The sequence below is a fragment of the Tenrec ecaudatus genome, chromosome 7 (genome assembly GCF_050624435.1).
Source record: "Tenrec ecaudatus isolate mTenEca1 chromosome 7, mTenEca1.hap1, whole genome shotgun sequence".
Lineage (NCBI taxonomy): Eukaryota > Metazoa > Chordata > Mammalia > Afrosoricida > Tenrecidae > Tenrec > Tenrec ecaudatus.
The window spans coordinates 74,046,767-74,067,948 of record NC_134536.1 but is presented as its reverse complement, the minus strand read 5'-3'; the positions used below and the strand labels follow the sequence as shown (position 1 = coordinate 74,067,948).

Sequence of the window (21,182 nt, the reverse complement as noted above, 5' to 3'; positions counted from 1 at the left end):
CTTTGTCTCCTCTCCAGCCAAAGAAATATTCACTTGTGTTCCATCTTTCTACTTCAGCTCTTTCCAGACTTTCAGGTCACAGTTCACTGTTCGATCCTTGACTCAGGAACATGAATAGTATCATAAGGTTTTCAGAAGAAGAACACTTCCTTATTAGAACTTAATAACAAACATAGCAGAGTTTTAATAATGTGGAAATGACTAAATCAGCTCTAGTAATTTTAGAGTATCCATATAGCATCAGAAACTGAATTCTATCTAAAAATTAGAAATCACATTGTAAAGAACAAGCAAAGACAACTAAATTTTTGAAGAAACTGGAAAAGATATAAATAATGAGATACACATGGGGTTGCCAGGGGTCAGAATCAACCTCGCAGTCAGTAGCCGACAATTCTTACCTCTACTTTTGTGCGATAGAGAACAAGTCGTTTAAGGCTGCACAATTTGGCAACATGGTTGAAAGCTTGAGGTGGCAGTTTATCACAAGATGAGAGATTCAAGTCTTGTAGGTTTGGACACATCTCAGAAATAACCTCCAAGCAAGTCTCATTAAGAAAGTGGCTGCAAGATAACTCAAGGCGTGCTAACTCAAGTCCACACACTTTCAGGAACCTGTAAAAACAATCGTCTGTGTGAATGCTGCAAAATGTAAAAGTCTACCTTCCTGTTCTGCCCAATACAAATTTTGGATTAGATAAGAAGACACTTTTGGGAAATGGCGTTTCTTTTGTCTAAGTTCTCGCTCATTGCATGTTGGAATATAATGGTTATGCTAAAATAAATCCACCTAAGATAAATTTCACTCTGTTGTACACAGGGGCACTAGAAATCAGACCCAACTCCACGGCACCTAACAAGATAAATTCTGTAGAATTATATCATCTACAGAGTCAGCTAATGAAGTGGAAAATCTAGCACAGGTTATACTTCTTTGTAACTCACATCTGTGTCAATAAAGCCACAAACAAAAACTTAACAAAAATGTTTATCCTCTTAGAAGATAGTCTTTGCCATATCAATATCCATTCAGTATTCATATTTTGAAAACTACATATACAATGACTGTCTTAAATTACATGACTCCAAAATAAATCAGACCAGACTTCTCTAACTCGGAAAATCCCTGGCTTGGCTTAGCTGCACTGTAGTGACATGTTTCCTGTAACAGTTACTATTTAGCAGTTAGACTGCTTAACTCCAAATTTCTAAGAGATGTTCAACTGTAGTGTTACATTACAGACATACATGTGATACAAGGTATCGGACCTCGAACTCCCAATGGGAGTTGTTTAGTGCCATTACAGGTTGGAGTGGAGCACTCTCGCTGCCAGTCGCTACTAGCGATCCCCACATGTGTAACAGAGTAGAACTGCCCCAGAGGGTGTTCTTGGTTACAATCTTTATGGAAGCAGAGGGCCAGGACTTTTCTTCTGCAGTACCACTGGGTGGATTCAAATGGTCAACTCTTAGGTCAGCAGTCAAGCACAACTGTTGATGCCACCTGGGCAGTCAAGTATAAACTAAATGATGACAGGCTTGCATTTGGGGACTTGATATTGTACGGCCGCATCACTTACTTCCTACCTGTTACTTCCTTTTAACCACCAGTTGCTCATTTCCTTTTTTTATTTTTATACTGGGTTTATGAACAGCTTCAAACCCTTCAGGAACTTGGTTTGCTGCTATACCTGGTGCTAGGCATCAAACATGTGATGAAACTTACAAATCTTAGTATTATGAAAACTCATGTGATGTACATAGTTTTCCCCTATTACAGAAACTACTAAGTTCTATTGTCTCTGGGTTTTAGGGTTGTGTTTTTTTTCCTACTTGGCCCCAATTCCTAAGAAATAAGATGAAATTAATATTTTCGTGTAACTTGTTGAGTATATTCATTGTCTGGTTATTAAAACCTCCAACTATCTTACCAGTCTGCTCAAACTCACTGCCGTCAAGTTGATTCCAATTCATGGTGACACTATGGGACAGAGCAGAACTGCCCTTGTGGTTACTGATACTGTAAGTCTTTATGGGACCAGAAAGAGACCCCAATAAATTTTTTTTTTTTAAAGAGCGTCATCTTTTCCCTGGGGAGTGGTCAGTGGCTCTGGGAGGTTAACAGCCCAATGTGTAACCCACTATGCCACCAAGAAGACACCTGGATATATAGTTAACATTGGAGCCCAGGATTATCTCTTTCCTCTTTGCTCTTGCCACTGAACTTTTCCCTTCTAAAGAATCCGATGGATATCAAGATAATCACCAGAAAGCCAACTATCACAAGGCAGTAGGAAACTCCCTAGGTTGTACAATTTCAGAGCACAATAAACAAAATGATCATACCCGTACTCCTGAGCTTTCTGACTCTTTCTTTCAGAGACTCCTAGTTTGCCTTTCTACTTTGAACAAATTATTTGGTCAATATCAATATATGCTCTCCCAAAACATCTCCATCCCACAAAGGCAGAAGTAGCAGCAAATTCAATTACCACATATACTCGAATATAAGTCAACCTGAGTATAAGCCAAAGTACCTAATTAATACTTGGGAAACCAGAAAAACTGATTGACTCGAGTGTATGCGTAGGTGGAAAATGCAGAAGCTATCGGTGAGTTTCAATAATTAAAACAAATGAAAATAAAATTACTAAAAACTGAGACATCAGTGGGGTAATGTAGTTAAATATTTATTTTAAATAAAAAACATAACTAAAAGGACAAGTCATTTAACATTAGTAAACCAGCACAGTAAGTGGATAATAGGTTCAACAAAAACAATAAGGTATCAACAATGATACCTTAAGAGTACTATTCCCTGAGCTCAATCAGCAACCAAGCTAAAATGTAAAGAGTTAAAAATCCTTCAAAACTGGATTCCTCATCATCATCCGTATCCCCATGCAGAGCATCAGCTGGTGTGAGGTCATCATAGACGCTGTCCTCACTGAGCTCGCTGTCATCACCATCACTGCTGTCATTTTCATACAAAGCGCAGTCTTCACTGCCATCCACAGCATTACTAATACTACCACTGACCAGTGTATAAGCCAAATCCCAGTTTTTCAGTACATTTTTTGTGCTGAAAAACTCAGCTTATACACGAGTATATACGGTAGCTACTCTCAACTCTTGTTTCTTTTGAAACTTTCTCTTCATATATATTTTTTCAATGTATGTTTTGAATTTGTCATCTTTCTATTCATCTCTACTGTGTTATCAGATACTGAAGAGGAAACAACAGTTTCCTCATTTCCTTCGGCCTAGTCATTCCATGGGAATTCTCTTAAAGTATTTCTTGATATTGGGGTATTATGAGAAGACCTAAGTTCACATAAACAATCCCAAACTTGGCCTCCTGCTATGAGAAAAGGAGTCTCTAGAGAGAAAAATAAATTGCTTATCCTTATGAGGTGAATTAATTTGTCCAGGGTAACATAAGTACATAAGAAGTCATTTACTAAGTGGTAACTTGCACCCTAAAATAATTACCATCACATGAATGGACGATTTAATCTGAGTTTACTCATCACAAAGTGAAAGGCACTAATCCTCACAACCTGCCAAAGTCTGGAACGGTAAGGAGAGGGTGAAGTGTAAATCACAGCTCGGTGCTTCTGATTTCTAATCTTATGCTTTGTGTACTGACCCTCGCTGAGTTTTTATTAAAAAGTATACTTAAGAGAAGTTTAATCCCAAACCATTCAGAGGGCTATTAGAAACAAATCTTTGCATTTAGCTGTGTGGTTGGTACGGTCTAGCAATGATAAAAGGAAGGGGAAAGAGTCATCCAATTCTTGCTACACTCTAGGAGTTGACAGGCTGCATAAGAAAGATAATTGCATAAAGGCATAGAACTGACTAAACAAAGTTATGGATGGGCAACAGGCATCTTAAACCATGAACTAACACCGTGTGTCACAAGCCTTACTGAATTTCTTGCATCTGGAACACACGGGAGTATTTCCTGAAAGAATGAACATGCACTGCTAACAACTTGGGAGAAAGACTGGGCTTTAAACCCACAGGCAGGTGGTTATGGGTCAGTACTGACTAGATGGCAGCAAGAACAACAGGTGAAAGGGGTAAAACAGCAGGGCTGGGGCAAAATCTCATTTCTAACTGAAGTGGGGATCAAGGTGATTATTGTGTGCAACTCTGTGGCAAAACAGTAGTGCAAAAATGAGCCTCAGGCTTTCTGAACATCAGAACGCTGTCATTGAGCCTCAAAGCGCAGACAGACAGGGAGGCAAAGGGATATCCAAGACTTCAGGGAACTCTATTAGAAAGGAAAGTGGAATTATAATAGATGTGATTTTAATGAGTAATGATATGCATGAGCAGTACTCGAAGTTGCAAATCACAAATCTGCAGTCAGAATAGGATTTTAATAACTGATTAAAAGTTTAAAGTTCTCATTATTCCAATTTAGCCTATTTCCCTGCTCTTCAGAATACTACAATTTCCCCTACCTTCCCAAATTCTTTGAAATCCAGCTAAACAGTTTGCATATGGGATGATAAAGTTTGAGGCAACAAAAACAAATGATATCTAACTCTGTCCCAGAGACTTGCTAGAGAAGCAGCTCATCATCATTGGTGTCTAGTTTAAAAAGGTACTTTTTTCCTCCTTTAAAGTATTATAAATAAGTCTTCTTCACAGTAATGAGCATAAATAGACGATACTTATTCATAGATTATTCATTAATAATCAAGTTATGAATATGTATTGTTTATTCTGGGAATGCTGCCTACAAGCCATAATGACTATCAATTCAGCAGTCAAGTCAAGGGGGCCAACAGCAATCAGTCGGCAGAACTTCAGCACTCCCCTCCCCAATAGAGAATCTCTGTTATTTAAACTTTTTCTTTTCTTGATGGGAACAGTGACTGTGCTTGGAGGGATGCTACTGAGATTTACTGCTTTACAGGCTGAAATGGTACAATAAAACAGAGAACATAAATTTATGGACGCACTTTGGTGATTACTCAAACAGCCCCACAGCAGCTACCCTGAGTAAATTGATAACAGGGGAGAAACTGCTGGTGAGAAAGTAAACTGAAGCGCTAGCCTGCAAAGGATCTTCATCCATAATCAGTCCAGAATGTAACACACAGCACTGCAAAGCTTCCTTCTCGCAGCTGATGAAGCTTCTCATAGACCAGAAGCAGCTAGGGAGTTTTTAAAGACCGAGTTGTTCGGTTTCTCTTGTACTCAGTCAGCCAAGGTCGCATGCAGCACAGCAACAGAGCAAGCAGCACTCCAGCCATTCCCACCCAGTGTTTCCTTTAATGTCCAGCCTCACACGTTGCCATCTGGCCAGTTTACAAATGTACTTAAGTAAAGGACATGTTCAGGTCTTTATCTTTACATCTTATTTTCTCTGCGTGCTGATGGCAAGAACTGTTTCATACAAGGGACTTTATAAAATTCATGGACAAATGGAATTAAAAGATAAAAACAAAAAATACAAACTTTATTTCTCAAGTAAGCTCCGTCATGCTACCTCTGTAAGCAGTGATGCGCCGCTCAGTCCACACCTAAAGAACCGAGGTCCTGAGAATTTAACGTGCCAATGGTTACTGTGTTCCCCTCCCACCTCCCCTTCCCACAATATCCCTGATAGACCATACACAAATTTGTTAAATTATTATTATTTAATCGGGGAAATGGGTGTCGTTAAAGACATTTTAAAATGGGACAACAAAGAGAAGTCAGAAAGAGCCAAATCAGGACTGTGAGGTGGACTTCATCAAGAAAATTCCCCAAAATCGCCCAAGTTGGATGAGAGAAACGAGCAGACACCTGCAATGGGGAAAGACTCTCAGGTAAAGCTTTCCCAGGTATTTTCTGCTAACTCTCTGGCTAACTTTCTCAAAACATTCTCATGAGAAGCAGACACTAGCTTTCCTTGACCCTGCCCTGGTGGCACAGTGATTATGCCCTGGGCTGCTAACCTTAAGGTCAGCAATTCACAACGTGCCAGCCATTCTGTGGAAGAAAGATAAGGCTTTCCATTGCCGTAAAGAGTTAAGGCTTAGAAACCCACAGGGGCAGTTCTACCATGTCTTATGCAGTGCTTCTCAACCGGGGGCCTAGACCCATTTGCTGGCCAAATGGCCCTTTCACAGGGGTCGCCTAAGACCACTGGAAAACACATAAATATCTCACAATACATAATTATATATTATTTTGTGATTAATCACTATCCTTTCATTATGTTTAATTATGTTCAATTTGTAACAATGAAAATACATCCTGCATATCAGATATTTACATTATGATTCATAACAGTAGCAAAATTACAGTTATGAAGTAGCAACAAAAATAAGCTTATGGTTGGGGGTCAGCAGAACATGAGGAACTGTATTAAAGGGCTGTGGCAGTAGGCAGGTTGAGAACCACTGTCTTATAGGGTCACAATGAATCGGGATTGACTTGATGACAACGAGTTTGGTTTTTTGGTAAGGAAGTCAGTAAGTAAAACGCCTGAGCATCCCTAAAACTGCACTCATGCTTTGACTGGAGCATTTCCACCTCTTGAGAACTACTATTTTGCTTGTGTTTGTAGGATCAAGCTGGTAAAGCCACGTTTCATCTCCTATTACAATTCTTCTAAGAAATGTTCAGGATCTTGATCCTACATATTTGAAATTTCCACCGAAAACTCTGATCTTCTCTGCAGCTGATCTGGGTGTAACAGTTTTGGCATCTAGCAAGCAGAAAGTTTGCTCAAATTTAAATGTTCAATCAGAATCAAGTAAGCTAAGCCATTTGAGATGTCTAAGGGATTGGCCATTACTTCTGCTGTTGATGGTTGGTTCTCTTCAATGAGGAACAGGAACAAGATGAATAGTTGCCCCACAAACTGACACAGACAGAGATCCAAGCTCATCCTTCCTTGATTTGCTCCTTTGCAAACTGCTTTAAATCTTTGGGACATTGTCCCCATAACTTTTCTTAAGAGCATCGATGATTTCACCATTCTGTGCTGGTTTTGCTTCGATGTTGAAGCAGAATTCAAGCTGCCCTGATAAGAGTTCTTTTCAAACGGATGCCTTCTCCTACCTAATGTACGACATTTCTGAAAACCATGTATCCTCAGTTCACAATACACATTTTCCATGAACTCTCTGAAGAACTTCCTATGGCCCCTACGACTTTCAACTTGGTCAGTAACACACAGAACAATACTTTACACACCCTGAGTGAAAACAAACACTTCACAATTTCCTAATAGTGGCAAGCATCAAAGAACTATAACAAACACTGAAACACCATAAGGGAGCCCTGGAGGCATTATGGGGTACAAACTGAGCTGCTAACCACAACGCCGGCAGGTAGAACCTACCAGCAGTGGCTCTGCAGGAGAAAGACGAGGCTGCAAGGACTTAGTCTTAGAAACCCAAAGCAGCATCTACCGTGTTCTAGAGGGTTGCTATGAGTCAGAATTGACGTGATGGCAGTGAGTTTGGACAGGATCTTAGAATCTACAATAATATTTACTAATAAACATCTGTTCTCAGATTCAGTTTGGCCTTGGTTTATGATCAATGATATATTTTCTAAAAACCCATAGTTGTCACTAGCTTCAGTTCTTCCTGGTCCGATGAGCAGAGAGGAAATATGCAGATGAAATATGTGTACAGAAAAAAGATGGAAAGGACTAAGCTGTGTTGCACTGGATGGACGTGTCTAGTGCCTTTGAAAATATAATTCACTGCAATCACATTGCTAAAACAATGCATTATTTTTCTACTAGATTCCCCATTGAGCAAATTTACATAATCAAAACCAAGAATTTTATCTCTAACATGTGGTTCACCTTCTTGACCCACAACATTGTAAGGCTTTATCTAAGAACTCCTTCCCTTCGCTCTCTCTGGCAGAAACAAATCCAGTGCAACCATAATTTCAATATGCACAAGGCATTATGTCTTACTCTGATGCATCAACAATCCATGTTAGCACTAGGAACACAGTGTTATGATCTCAAACATTATAACTTCATCTGAATCGAGTGGGAAGAAAATATTCAATATTGGAACTGTATTTTCATTTTAAGAACCAGAGTCCAGGGGAAGCAAAACCTAACGCAAATTTCTAATTCATCCTTGGCCACGTCCAAGGATGTAGCCAACTGGGGATATATGTGGGGAGACTGGTAGTTCACTTGTCGATTTTTAAAACAGGGCAATGGATTATTCACTAATGAAAAGTAACAGGTAATTCCCCCCAAAGTTTCTACTCTTTCATTGTCTAACTTCATGAAAATGATGGGTTTATACCACAACATCTGCAATGAAGGCCACCATCATGAAGGTTAAAAGCACCTGTTCATATCCTAAGAAAAATCACTAAGGCTTTACAAAATGAGTACACACTTGTGTAAGCTTTCAAAAGTTTAACAGGTGATATTTAATAGTAAGGAAGCTTAATGCGGAAATAGAAAGGAACAGAAACACCTGGGCAGGTCTGCCAATGTGGTCGTCTATTTCTCATGCAATTGCATTTTCAGCGTAATTAGTTTAATTGAGCTTCTAAATCTGGGTGATGTACTGCACATGTAATTAAGATTTAATTAAAAATGTTCTATAATAAATTGTTTTCCATTTCTGACAAATCACATTAGAGAGGTAGATTTTGATTTGGAAAAGCTTTCTTAAATGTGTTAATCATCTGTGCTGAAAAAGGAAGGGGAAAAAAAGGAATTCTGTTGAAAGTTGCAAGAATTTTTTTAAAAATATGAGGTAAAGGGCATAGCTTTCCTTTATACTATGAAGACGTTTAGCTGAGGACAGGAACCCTCATTCATTTAAATATGCAGCATTCTGAAAGGTGATACACAAAAGGCTTTTCCTTTTCCTATCTGTCAAGTACATGGTATAGGATTTCAAACTTTTATTGTGAAAATATAGTAAATCAAGCCTGCTGGTGCAACAAGGCTTTGCACTAACCTGCTAAATCCTGAAACAGAGATGAAGCCCCTGTTGCCTGTCCAAGACAAATTAAGCCACTGGACAAGAGTGCAGCGCGGCTGTAGAAATTCCAAAGACGTATCATTCAGTTTTGCCCAGTACGGCTGTAAATTGAGGTGGATGTACTGCAGAGGATCACAGCAGTGCTGGTTCAGTAGTTTGCAAGTCTGAGCTAATCTGCAGAGATCTGGTAGTGTAAGATGATTCAGAATCAGCTGAATGAGCTACGTAAAACAAAAGACACTAAGATTATCAAGACTGCAAAACAAGTATCACATTAGTAAGTATGCAACATAGTCTAATAAAGAGCAGTATTCTACAGTTTATAAAACCATTTTCATGTACAAATGAACATTCAAGAGTTATCTAAATACAAAGAAAGAATACTTGTTTTACATTTCAAAACTGTTCAGTGGACTAGGCTCATGTTGACTATTCGCTTTCTTAGGGTGCAAAGAAAGATATCTTGCAGATTATTTTGGGAGATAATCTGTTGAACTCTACAAATTTTTTAAACACTCAGTATTTGGTGAATATCTACTATTATACACCAGACAATGACAATAGAAGAGTTCTTACTCTCATTGCTGACAGCACAGTAAAAACCCAAACCCATCGAAATGGAGTGACTGCATTGGGTTTCTGGGGTTTGTTACGGCTGTACGGGAGCAGACAGCTCCATCACTCTCTCATGGAATAGCTAGTGGGTTTGAACCACCAACTTTTCAGTTAGCAGTACAGTGTTTACCCTACAGCACCGCCAGTCACCTCACTCACTGCCATCAAGTCTATTTGGACTCATGTTTGTGAGACTGTAAACCTCTACAGGAGTAGAAAGACTTCTTTCTCTCTTGGAGTGCCTGGTGGTCTCAAACTGCTGACCCTGTGGTTCACAGACCAAATGGTAAAGATTTGAACAGAAAAAAAAAAGCAGTGCAAAGATATTATTAGAAACTCTTATCTTTAAGTCAAATTGTCCCCCTGAACTAGTGCAAGACTTCTTTTTAAAAAAAATCATTCTATTCGGGGTTCCCCCTGAACTAGTGCAAGACTTCTTTTTTTAAAAAAATCATTCTATTCGGGGTTCATACAACTCTTATCACAATCCATCCATCCATCATGTCAAGCACATTTGTACATTTGTTGCCATCATCATTTTTCAAAACATTTTCATACTACATTTGAGCCCTTGGTATCAGCTTATCTCCCCTCCTCCCTCCTTCCCTCCCTCCCTCATGAACCCTTGATAATTTGAAATTATTATTTTTCCATGTCTTGCACTGTCCGATGTCTCTCTTTATCCCCTTAATGGTTGTACATCACCCCTCTTTACCCCCTTAACTATTGTACATCCCCCCTGGGAGGGGGGTATAGGTAGGTAATTGTAGGTAGGTCTTGATGATCTGTTCCCCCTTTCTCCCCCAACCTTCCCCTCACCCTCCTGGTAGGGCTACTCTCAATATTGGTCCCGAGGAGTTTATCTGTCCTGAATTCCCTGTATTTCCAATCCTTATCTGTACCTGTATACATGTTCTGGTCTAGCATTAAAGAACCAATGGAAAGGTGTATGTTTCATCCGTGCTATACTGCACCCTGGCTGGCCTGTCTTCTCAGATGTCCAACTGCCTACAGATGGGCTTTGGGCCTCCACTCTACACTCACCCCACCCCTATTCACATTGATTTTTTTTTCTGGGTCTTTGATGCCTGATACCTGATCCCATAGATACCTCATGATCACACAAGCTGGTGTGCTTCTTCCATATGGGCTTTGTTGCTTCTCAGCTAGATAGCTGCTTGTTTATCTTCAAGCCTTTAAGACCTCAGATGTGACCTCTTTTGATAGCCAGGCACCATTAGCTTTCTTCACCACCTTTGCTTATGCACCCATTTGTCTTCAGCAATTGTGTTGGGAAGGTGAGCATCTCAGAGTGCCAGATCATTAGAACAAACTGTTCTTGTGTTGAGGGATTTCTAGTGCAAGACTTCTTAATGATTGAAAAGTTAGATGCTTCTAAGCTGGGGTTCAAAGAAAACTATTGCTAATAGCCTGTTCTGAGCAGCAATCACAAAATAACACAAAAGAAAACCGAAGGTATTTGCTACATGGTTAAAAAACAAAAGCCAATGAAGCATTTAGATGAAAGAAGAATCTGGGTTTTACTTACTGTTGGGGATTTAATCTAGCTAGGCTTTTTGTTTTGTAAATATGCCCTTGAATCTAGGAGGTTTTTATTTCACTATCTAGATTCACTATTGTAGGCCATAGTATAAAGGAATACAGAATGACCACAAAATGATCTTTAAAGTAAGTTTAAAGCAAGTTTCTAAAAAACATGGGCATCAGCTGACTAATATAAATTTTGGGATGCTTTTGCTATTTATTTGTAACATTTGAAGTAGGCTTTAAAAAACAATATAGGTTTTGCCTGCGTGTGTGTATGTTGACATATGCTTTTGACAGAGAAAGATATTAAATTAAACATCAGTCGATTATCTCCTCATCCCGATAACCCTGCGAACTACTAGGGTACAGTTGGACAAGAAAATGCAAGAATTTAAGAAAAATATAAAATGAGATGTTCTTCCTTCTCTACCCTTCACCTCCCTTCCTCCCTCCCTCCCTCCCTCTACCGAGAACCACCTTAGCAGTGCTAATGATCCCTTCGCAGTTCCAGACTTAGGTTTATACCGTTATTGACACCAGATACACTGTTTTGTACCTTGCGTATCTCATTTGATGTACATTTTGTAGCTCATTCTGTGTCTGCACATACAGAATCACAAATTTTTCTTTTTCCTATGGCAACCAGCGTTGTAACATTAATGTACAAACCTACATACATCTTCTCAAACTTTTGCAGTCCATTTTTGGAATAATGCCCACATATATGTAAAGAGCTTATATGTGTGCAAAACTGCAATTCAGAATGTTTTTACACTGACTTATAAAGCTATGAGCGACATGTAAATACATCCATTCACCTATGACTTGAGACAGCACTGCTATCAAAGGTTTCAATTTTGCCATTCTGTAAGTCAAAAACAAACACACAAATATTCAGGCTTTTTTGTAGTTTTTCTTGTATGGTTGTTCTGTTACTGTGGCAGTTACATACTCTGGTGTTAATTTGAAACTTGAGAGGATTAAGAGTGAAGGGGTGGAGTCTAGTCTGTCATTTGGGTCATAGTCAATGAGGCTTCTGTGTGGGCATGGCCTTCTCCTGTGGATTCTGGGAACTCTGGTTTTTCCTCCTTGGCGGCAGAAGACATTCTCTCTCTGCTGACTCCCTGAGAGACGCTCTACTGACAAGACACATGGCGCTATGCGGATATAGCCCATGCCCTCATGCTGTGGGAGCTGAAGAAGTCGCATGAAGCTACCCACAGTCAGAGAGTTTCAGAGCTGAAGAAACCATGTGGAGACCCCTCCCAGTGCTGAGATGTTTACAATGCCATTGGTTCCACAAGACTTCCCACCCAGTGGCCTGTGATCTTCCTGCATTCAGCATCATTTCATGTGTTTTGTGAGTGTGAAGATTTTATAGATTGGTATCAGACATATGGGCTAATATCGGACTTATAGATTTGATCGGGACTAGGCTGGGATATTTTCTTAATATTCAATTGCTCTTGTATATAAAGCTCTTTCTTATACACATGAATGTTTCTAAGAATTTGTTTCTCTAGCCTACCCAGACTAACATAGCTATTAAATATAGAAACCAGCTATTTGTCAAGGGCATGCCAAATGATTCATTTTTTCCCTATTGGTCCATCCCTGGATTCTGTCCTTTGTCTTTCCATTGTTTCTTCTATCATCAATAATTCTTCAGATCAATTTCATATGCAGTGTCTAAACTTTTAAATGTTTATGTGTTGGGATGCATGGAAATGTTTGATTCTAAATGAGAGTCTACATTCATTGTTAACTCATAACTATCAATCCTGGAGCTTCATAATTTCTGGCATGACTAGTACCCCCTCTGCTGCTCTTCTTCCCCAAAATTTCCCTGGGCAGCAGACAACTAATAAGTACCCTCACAAAGGAACTTTATAAAATCAAGAACGGATGAAAATTTGGATTTAGCTGTCATTTATCAAACAATTTCACACATCTACTGAGAAGACTGTAGGATTTTCTCCTTTGACTTAGTATTATAATATTCATATATAATTCTCTAATATGAAAACGGTGAGTTACAGGTCTATATGAATTCTAGATTACTTCATCTTACTATTCTTGTAAAACAATTCTATTTGCTGTCCATTCATTTAAGATGTTGGCATTAACAGTCATATAAAAAATACAACTCATCTGGTATTTTCTGTTTGTGTGCTACCTTAATGTTTCCAAAACTTTCCTCCTTCTTTATGCTCTGAAAGAGTTTAAGGATTATAGGTATTTGACCCACTGCTACTGAGTTGGTTCCAACTCTTAGTGACCCTGTATAGGTTTCCAAGACTGTAAATCCTCCCAGAGGCAGACAGCCTCCTCGGTCTTCTGCTGAGTGGCTGGTGAGTTTGAAGCACTGACTTCGCAGCTTGTAGCCCAACACTTAAACCAGGATGCTGCCCAGGCTCCTTAGGGGAATCATACATCCCTTTACTGTTTCAAAGAACCTACGGAACCATTTGGGCTTGTCAACAGTCAATTTTTATAGAATGATTTAATATCTTGTTGTTTTAACACAAGTAACTTTTAATGCTAAAAGAGATTTCAGCAGAATTTTAAAGCAATCAGTACAAAGAGGCACTGAAAATTAGATATAACTCTGCATCAGAGGATAAGTAATTTACTCTTTCCAGATGATTTGTAATTTAAATAATCCCTAACAATGTCTGGCATTTCTGGCATGATTCCAAAATGCTGCTATACTGAAAGATGAATACTATGAAAATATTCTACGATACTTAACACTGTATTTTAAGCAAATAGCAAAATAGAAAAAAACATGGAAACTATGACACTGATACATAGAAAGTACTTTTGTATTTTGATGCAATAAAAAGTAACAGTTTCAAACCTGTAACACTCATTAACCCTTAATCACCCACTGTCTGTCAAAATGTGTTTTTATATAGGGGCATCCTACCATCAAGTAGGATTTGATTCCACAACGAATGAAGCTTCTTCCTCTCTCCTTAGTCCCTTAATCAAGTCTGGGAAGGCTGCCTCAGGCCTTGAGCTGAATGGTAAAGGGTCAACATGACCTCCCAACACGGGCACTTCTAACTCAGCTCTGCAGCAGGCAGTCAACGTTCCTGGCTCCTTTCCCAGCTGCACAACACTTTGCTCTTAAGAATCACTCATGTTCTTCTGTGTGACCCGCAGATGTTGGAATTCTGTTTTCGACCCTTCGTTCTCACTCTAGAGTTTCACGAGAAATTTCATTCACCATGGTTTCTCCCTTCTCCCCTTTGCAGTACTCACACAAACCTATGTTAGAATTTCAAACTCTGCAACCACCTACTGTCCTCAACAGAAAGTCTGCTTTCATCTACTACAGAGACCTCAAAGTCAGTGTCTTTTCCACACTCGTACTCTCATGCTGGTTTTACCGTTAATGAAACTTTCATCCACTATGTCATTCTAACTGGAAACCTGAAAGTCCCTCTCATTTTCTGCTTCATCTTCATATTCACCAGTTCATTTTGATGTGTAGAGTCTGAAACGCTGGATGTTTATTTCTTGCCCAACCCTTCCTATTTCCAGGGCTTTATCGATTCCTGCCTGAATGAACATACTAGCTTCCTGTCTGAGAACCCCGCTTCTCATTCTGACCTCCTGCTGGACTACTCTGTATTTACTACCAGAGACTGAAATCTCATTTTGTTACTCTTCTTAAAACAGAATAAAGCAAAATTGTCAGTAATTTTCCCACTCTCTACAAAAAATATTGACATGAAGCACCTCAGGGACTATTTTCACTGTGGGTCAATGCATGGACAAAAATGCCTGTATTTGTGGCTAACTCCTGGAACATCTGCTATCATTCATACCTTTTTCTCCCATGCTAAAACGAGCAGACTAGGACCCCAGGAGAACCGAGGAAAGTGAGTGTGACACGATTACAGTTATAATTCCTGTATCTTGAATCTGCTCTAACTTGTTAACAAAAGTCAACTATTTACAAAGTCTGTTATTTTCTGACTGTTCCCAACTGATTATGCAGAAACACGACACCCTCAGAACCACTGGTTAAAGAGATACAATGTAAACTTCTGGGGAATATCCATCATTACCATGTACATTGTCATAGCGACATAATCGGCTGTCCATTTGAGGTTTAAGAGTAACGGGTGGAGTTTAGCCTGCCAATCAGGTCATAGCCAATGAGGTCACTGTGTAGGCATGGTCTTCTCCTGAGGATTCTGGGAACTTCTTTATTCCTCCTTGGAAGTGGGAGACACTCACTCTCAACTCACTCCCAGAAAGACGTTGTAGCTGAGAAGACACATGGAGCTATGCTAGTGCCCTGAGCTGGAGGAAACCACGTGGAGACCACATGGAGAAAAGCTGATGGAGCCAGCCCTCTGGAGCTGGAGAAGTCACGGGAGCCCCCTGCCAGTGCTGAGATACCTCAACTGCCACTGGATCCACAAGATTTCCCATCCACTGACCTGTGATCTTCCTATATTCCGCATCATTGCATGTGTTTTGTGAGTCTGAAGAGAGCTTTATAGATTGATATGGGACATATGAGTAATATCAGACTTAAGGACTTGATCTGGACTGGGCTGGGATGTTTTCTCAATATTCAATTGCTCTTGTATATAAAGCTCTTTCTTATACACGTGTGTCTATGAATTTGTTTCTCTAGTCTACCCAGACTAACACATACATGAATGAAGCAGCCTCATGTCTCCATTTATTTTCCTCTCTCCAGTGTCACCTACCAAATATTTGGATCCAGCCATTCTGAAATACTGGAGTTCCTAAACAGCTTCCCATGCAGCTTCATGTCTTCTCACCTTTGGGCATCTTCCCTTTGCCTAAAGATTTCCACAGCCACTCACTAGATATTCATGTGAGTGTCATGTGTCAAGTATTTTAACAGGTCAGAATAAAATTCACAAACCATCTCAGTTATATTTGTAAATTTACATTTTGATTTTTCAGTTTGAGGAATGTGTAAGAATCAGAGAACGTGATTCACTCTCTGACTCAACTACTCCAACAGCTCCAAGGACAGATTCTCCTCGCAGGACAGTAACTGTCAGTAGTCCTCATGCCTTTCTCTCACCAGCTCAACATTTCCTTCAGATTCCCGTGATCTTCACTAGCAAGAGCCAGAGGGCCCTTATCCTATCTGCAAAGTTTCTGTTCCATAACACAAAACATGGATTAGAATGTCTGAGTTGGATCTTCCTTCCAGGCTTGGCTGGCGGGCTAACTGGATTACCTTGAACTCACATGCATTGCTATGTGACATGAGCAACTTCACAGAATATAAACTATCAAACGCTACCTAGACACAATAGTTATTAATAATGACAGGCATTCAAAAGGTGTCTTACTGTTCAAAAAGTTAAGGTACTTATGCTTATGGAGAATCTAAATTGGCTACAATTTACATAAATTTTTCTTACAAAGAAATTTGGTTATGGTATTTATAACCTTATAGAATACCCATTATGGGTTGAAACTAACTCGATAGTACCTAACAATGGTGACAACAACAGTACTCCGCAGCAAGGGACAAAAAGGCCTGGGGCTGTCCTAATCCCAGGGAAGCATGCAAGGAGAGGTTTTGGTTGTCACATGAGTGGATGAGACTGGTACTTAATGCCAAGGTGGCAGGAAAGAGAAATACCTCCTACTGCAGAAGGCCCCTGTAGAGACCTACTGAAAAAGAGTATGTTCAAATAAAATCCAAAAAGTATAGTCAGTCAGTAGACGGTAGAAGGGACGTACTGTAGAAGAATAAATAGAGCTCGAAGAAACTGTAGAATACTAAGAGGAATAAGCATACTTCTTACAATCTCAATACTTTCAATTTTGATAGCATATCATCTTTAACATAAAGTGTGTATAGTAGAGCCCAATGCCCATATTTAGAGTTATAAAATAGAGCCTAATTTATTGCTTTATTTCTACTGATTTTAGTTGTGGTGAGTGGCTGTCAAGTCATTCCAATTCCTGGTGACCTGCAGAGCACCAGGCCCGTGTACCTCTAAGTGAGTTTGAACTAGTTAGCTCATACTCCAACACTTCACCAGCTATACCAGCTGGGAACTCTTATAAAAAAAGTGATAGAATACCATATTTAGCAGTAGATCCAGAATCATTGAAGTTCAATTAAAACAAACAAGGTAAAATCCTCTAACATAATTTTGTCTAGTTTTAAAAACTCCAAATGTGCTATATACAGGATTATGTGCAATTTAACAATTATCTAGCAAAACAACCATGAATATCTAAACAGCTACAAAGTTACAGTGTAATATCCAATATTGTTACTAAATATTTTCAGCTTACCTCATAAGGTAGTTTATCAAAATATCCATTATTTGGCCATTCCCTGAGAACAGCACTGCTAAACTTTTTGTTAAGAGTATCCATTCCACAATCATCTTTTTCTTCATCATCATTTTCCAGATCATTCAAGTCAATGAGTGAAGTCTTGGGAGAAAGCCCTGGCTTGTCCTTCATACCATGGAGCACGACTGCATCTAATTCAGTGTAATAATCCAGAAGAGAACCATTCACTTCCAGCCGCAAAAGATTTGTGGGAAAATTTATCTGCTTAATACAAGGCTTAAACTGACGAGCCTGGGAAGCATTCACCTTCGTAGGTCTCTCTGACCAAAGAATCTCCCATCTGCCAAAGAAAAAAACTTCCCTATAACATACTTTAGAATGAGATGTCCTGTCACCTTAAAGTAATGGACACACACAAAGTGAAGCGGGTCCATCAAATAAAGTAACCAGAATCAAACACAAGTACTGTTTCCAAGATGTGAAAGACCAAGAGGCCATGTGCCATTGGGCTTATTACTCAAATGATACTTTAAAATATTTTACTGTAGTGTACTGAGTGAAAGGTTTAGGGAGTTTTCCTCTAACAATTCATACACATCTTGTTTCACGCCATCAAGAGCCATCCCCACAATAGAACACTGCTCATCTCACTTCTACCCAGTGTTTACTGCTTCCTTCCCTCCTCCTTTCCTAGCCCTTCGGAATTTTGTCCTTAGGCAAATGTGGTGCTTTTGATCTTGCCTCTCCCTAGAGCATATTTCATACTGGTCCATTTTAAAACTGTGATGGGTTGTCAGAGGTATGTCCAGACAACACTCAAATTTTAGAGGAATATAAAGCACGTGGGACAAAGAAACTCACCCCCAATTTTAGAAATTGAACTGATCATCTTGCCTCACAAAGGTCCCCAACTTCATTTCTGTTACTGGCCTCAAGTTTTATCTTATTACATGGGTTAATCATTGGGTTGCTAACCTGAAGGTTGGTAGTTCAAGCTCACAAGCCATTCTCTAGGAGAAAGAAAGAGGCAGTCTGCTTCCTTAAAGATTTACAACCTCAGAAACCCACAGGGCAGTTCTACTCTGTCCTACAGGGTCACTGTGAGTTGGAATCGACAGCGGGTTTGGGTTTGGTGGGTCATGTTTTAGTCATCCTTATATCTCTAGTCTCAAGCAATTATCTAACACATAATATATGACTATTTTTGTGCTACTTCTCCAAATGGACTACGCATTACTTTTCACACACGAAATAAGTGAAGATTCTGTCTTTACTTTATCCTTGCGGTACTACTGCAAAATGACATCAGATGCTGTTAAGAGGAGTGTCTTGTGCCCTGGAAGCAAGGTTCCCTGAGGCCCCGTGAAAGAACTGCTGACACCACACTTAGACTCAGCCAATCTGTGTAACTGTTTAGAAGAGATTTTGTGAAGCCCAACAGAAAACCGAAAATACATTATAGAAGTCACATCCACCAAGCACTTCACAATAAATAAACACACACACACGATTCAGAGCTTGGAACATACCACAATGTACAAGAAATCATAAAAATTTACATATAAGCCTTTAAAAAGACAACTTAAAGCAGAAAACTATATTTTAAGCACATGTTAATCTATCTTACAGAAGATGCAAAATGGATAGGTCAAAATGGCTTCCTTAACATTTCTAATATACTTAAGTTCATCCAGTTAATACGATTTTAGCAATAATTTTTGCTCTTGCTTCTTTATAGAATGAGCATTGTATATTAAGTTGTACATACAACATTAAGATGTCAGTGTGATCGCGTAGTTAAAACAGAGTATCAGGTTATTATCAGTTTTGAAAAGATTTTGAAATAGGTCTGAATCAGTATTCAGTTTATATTTTTATGTTTCCCTTGATGACCTAACAAGTAACAAGGAAAAATAGTATATGGAGAAAAAAAGGTATTTTATAGGCCCTTGGCCGCCTGAATTAAGTTAGCATAAATTCCAAGGACAATACAAACTCTGGTATCATGCATGCAAGTGAATTTTTGTTTAAAATACCCCAATGTAACTAGACTGCATTGTTTTAAACTTTGAAAGAGAAAGGTGTCTATTTTACCAAAGAAGGAAATGTGATCATTTTTAAAATTCTGTAAAAATAAAATCAGAATTTTAAAAAAACAGAAAGTTAAAATATGAATACACACGTGCTTGCATACAGAGATATTTTCTCTTTCTCTCTTTCTTTCTCTCTCTCTCTCTCTCCTGGGAGATTCCCTAACTCTTAATCTTCTAGACCTAGGGCACTGTTGATGCACCTTAACTAACTCCTTTTAATCACTGGACAAATGTGGCAAAACTTTGATGCCCAAAGTATTTCAGAGTTGAAGGATGCCATGTGGGAAATTTATCTTGGCTTCCCTCTGAGGCTGGGGTTCCGTTTACAGATGACATGCTCAGCTCTCCAGTGGGAGCCAACAGCAGCATACTCTCCCATGCCACTCATCTTGTTTTCTGCTCATCAAAGCCCTCTGAGGTTTCCACTGTGCTGAATGCCCACTATGTGCCCAGAGCTTGAGAATAATGCACTGCACCACTCTCTTCTCCGTGGCTGCTGAAATGCAGGTCGGCAAAAGAGGAAGAAAGCGCTTTCATTAATGGAGAACACAGACAGCACAGTCTTACTGGTCTTCAGGTTTGAAGTCAAACATGTGGATGCATGAAGCTTCATCATGACCAATGTTGCCATGGTCAGTAAGCATATCAAGTAGTCAACATTTCAGCCTGTTCCATTTTAGCAGCTCGAATTGAAACGATAGAACGGGAAAACACACAGGAATAAAAGAAAAAAGCGTTTTTGATAGGTGAACAAACTATTGTTCACTTCCCTCCCAACCCATCCCTAATTGGAAATTAACAACCAGGCATTTAGAATAAAATTAGGGTACTGTACATTGTGAGAACATTGACTTTTTAATATAGGCAGAAGAGTGGATAGATGTGTAGCTTTTTGCTTCCCTGTTCAATTGTCCCCTTTCCTATCTGATTCCCTCTGAGATCAGAAAAAACTGGATGGTGCCTCGCTACCATTACTGAAGATCTTGAGCAAAGATCCTCTAGAATAACAGCTATGAAAAGAAAGCAGATGCAGAACAAACACTTTACTGCTCATGGAATCTACACTCTAGGGAGTCACTGAGGCTGGCTAAGCCCCTGCAATGATTGCCCTGAGGTAATCTCTAAATCTCAAACCAAAATACCCCCTGAAGTTTCCAGAAAAACCAAGCAATAATTTAGTTTGACTAGTAAAGAATGTCTGCCTTGAGCATGGTGTGCTTTTAACATGATCTATATGGAATCAAATTGACAACATAGGAATCTTTGGGGATAGCAAGTTATTAATGGGTGAGCAACTTGGGAAATGAAGGTATCAGACTGAGTTTTCTAAATGAACTAAACTAATGAAGTGTATATATATACATACATATATATATACAGAGAGAGAGATTTATTAAAATAAAATCACCGATGCCATTGCAGAGTCTGGCAATTGCCAAATCCGTGAACCAGGTGTCAGATTAATGGATTAATGGCTTCTCCTGACTTCTGTGGTTAACCGGTGAACAAGGCTGCTGGCTCATAGGACTACAAAAGCTGGAAACTCTTAAAATATACAGGTCACAGGAAAGGCTAATTGCTCATATTCCAAGAACTGGAAGTCAGAGGGTAATGAGAGTTGGATGCA

General features: G+C 39.2%; 1 protein-coding gene across 1 annotated transcript in view; it reads right to left on the bottom strand.

Annotated features, from left to right (window-relative positions):
• The window catches only part of FBXL4 (F-box and leucine rich repeat protein 4), a 75,580-nt gene that overhangs the window by 30,761 nt on the left and 23,637 nt on the right, over positions 1 to 21,182 (bottom strand). The window contains exons 4-6 of the mRNA XM_075554748.1: positions 17,460 to 17,802; positions 8,958 to 9,202; positions 402 to 615 (exon numbers count right to left, since the gene is read on the bottom strand). Coding sequence (XP_075410863.1) covers positions 402 to 615; positions 8,958 to 9,202; positions 17,460 to 17,802 — 802 coding nt within the window. The remainder of the gene's footprint in view (positions 1 to 401; positions 616 to 8,957; positions 9,203 to 17,459; positions 17,803 to 21,182) is intronic.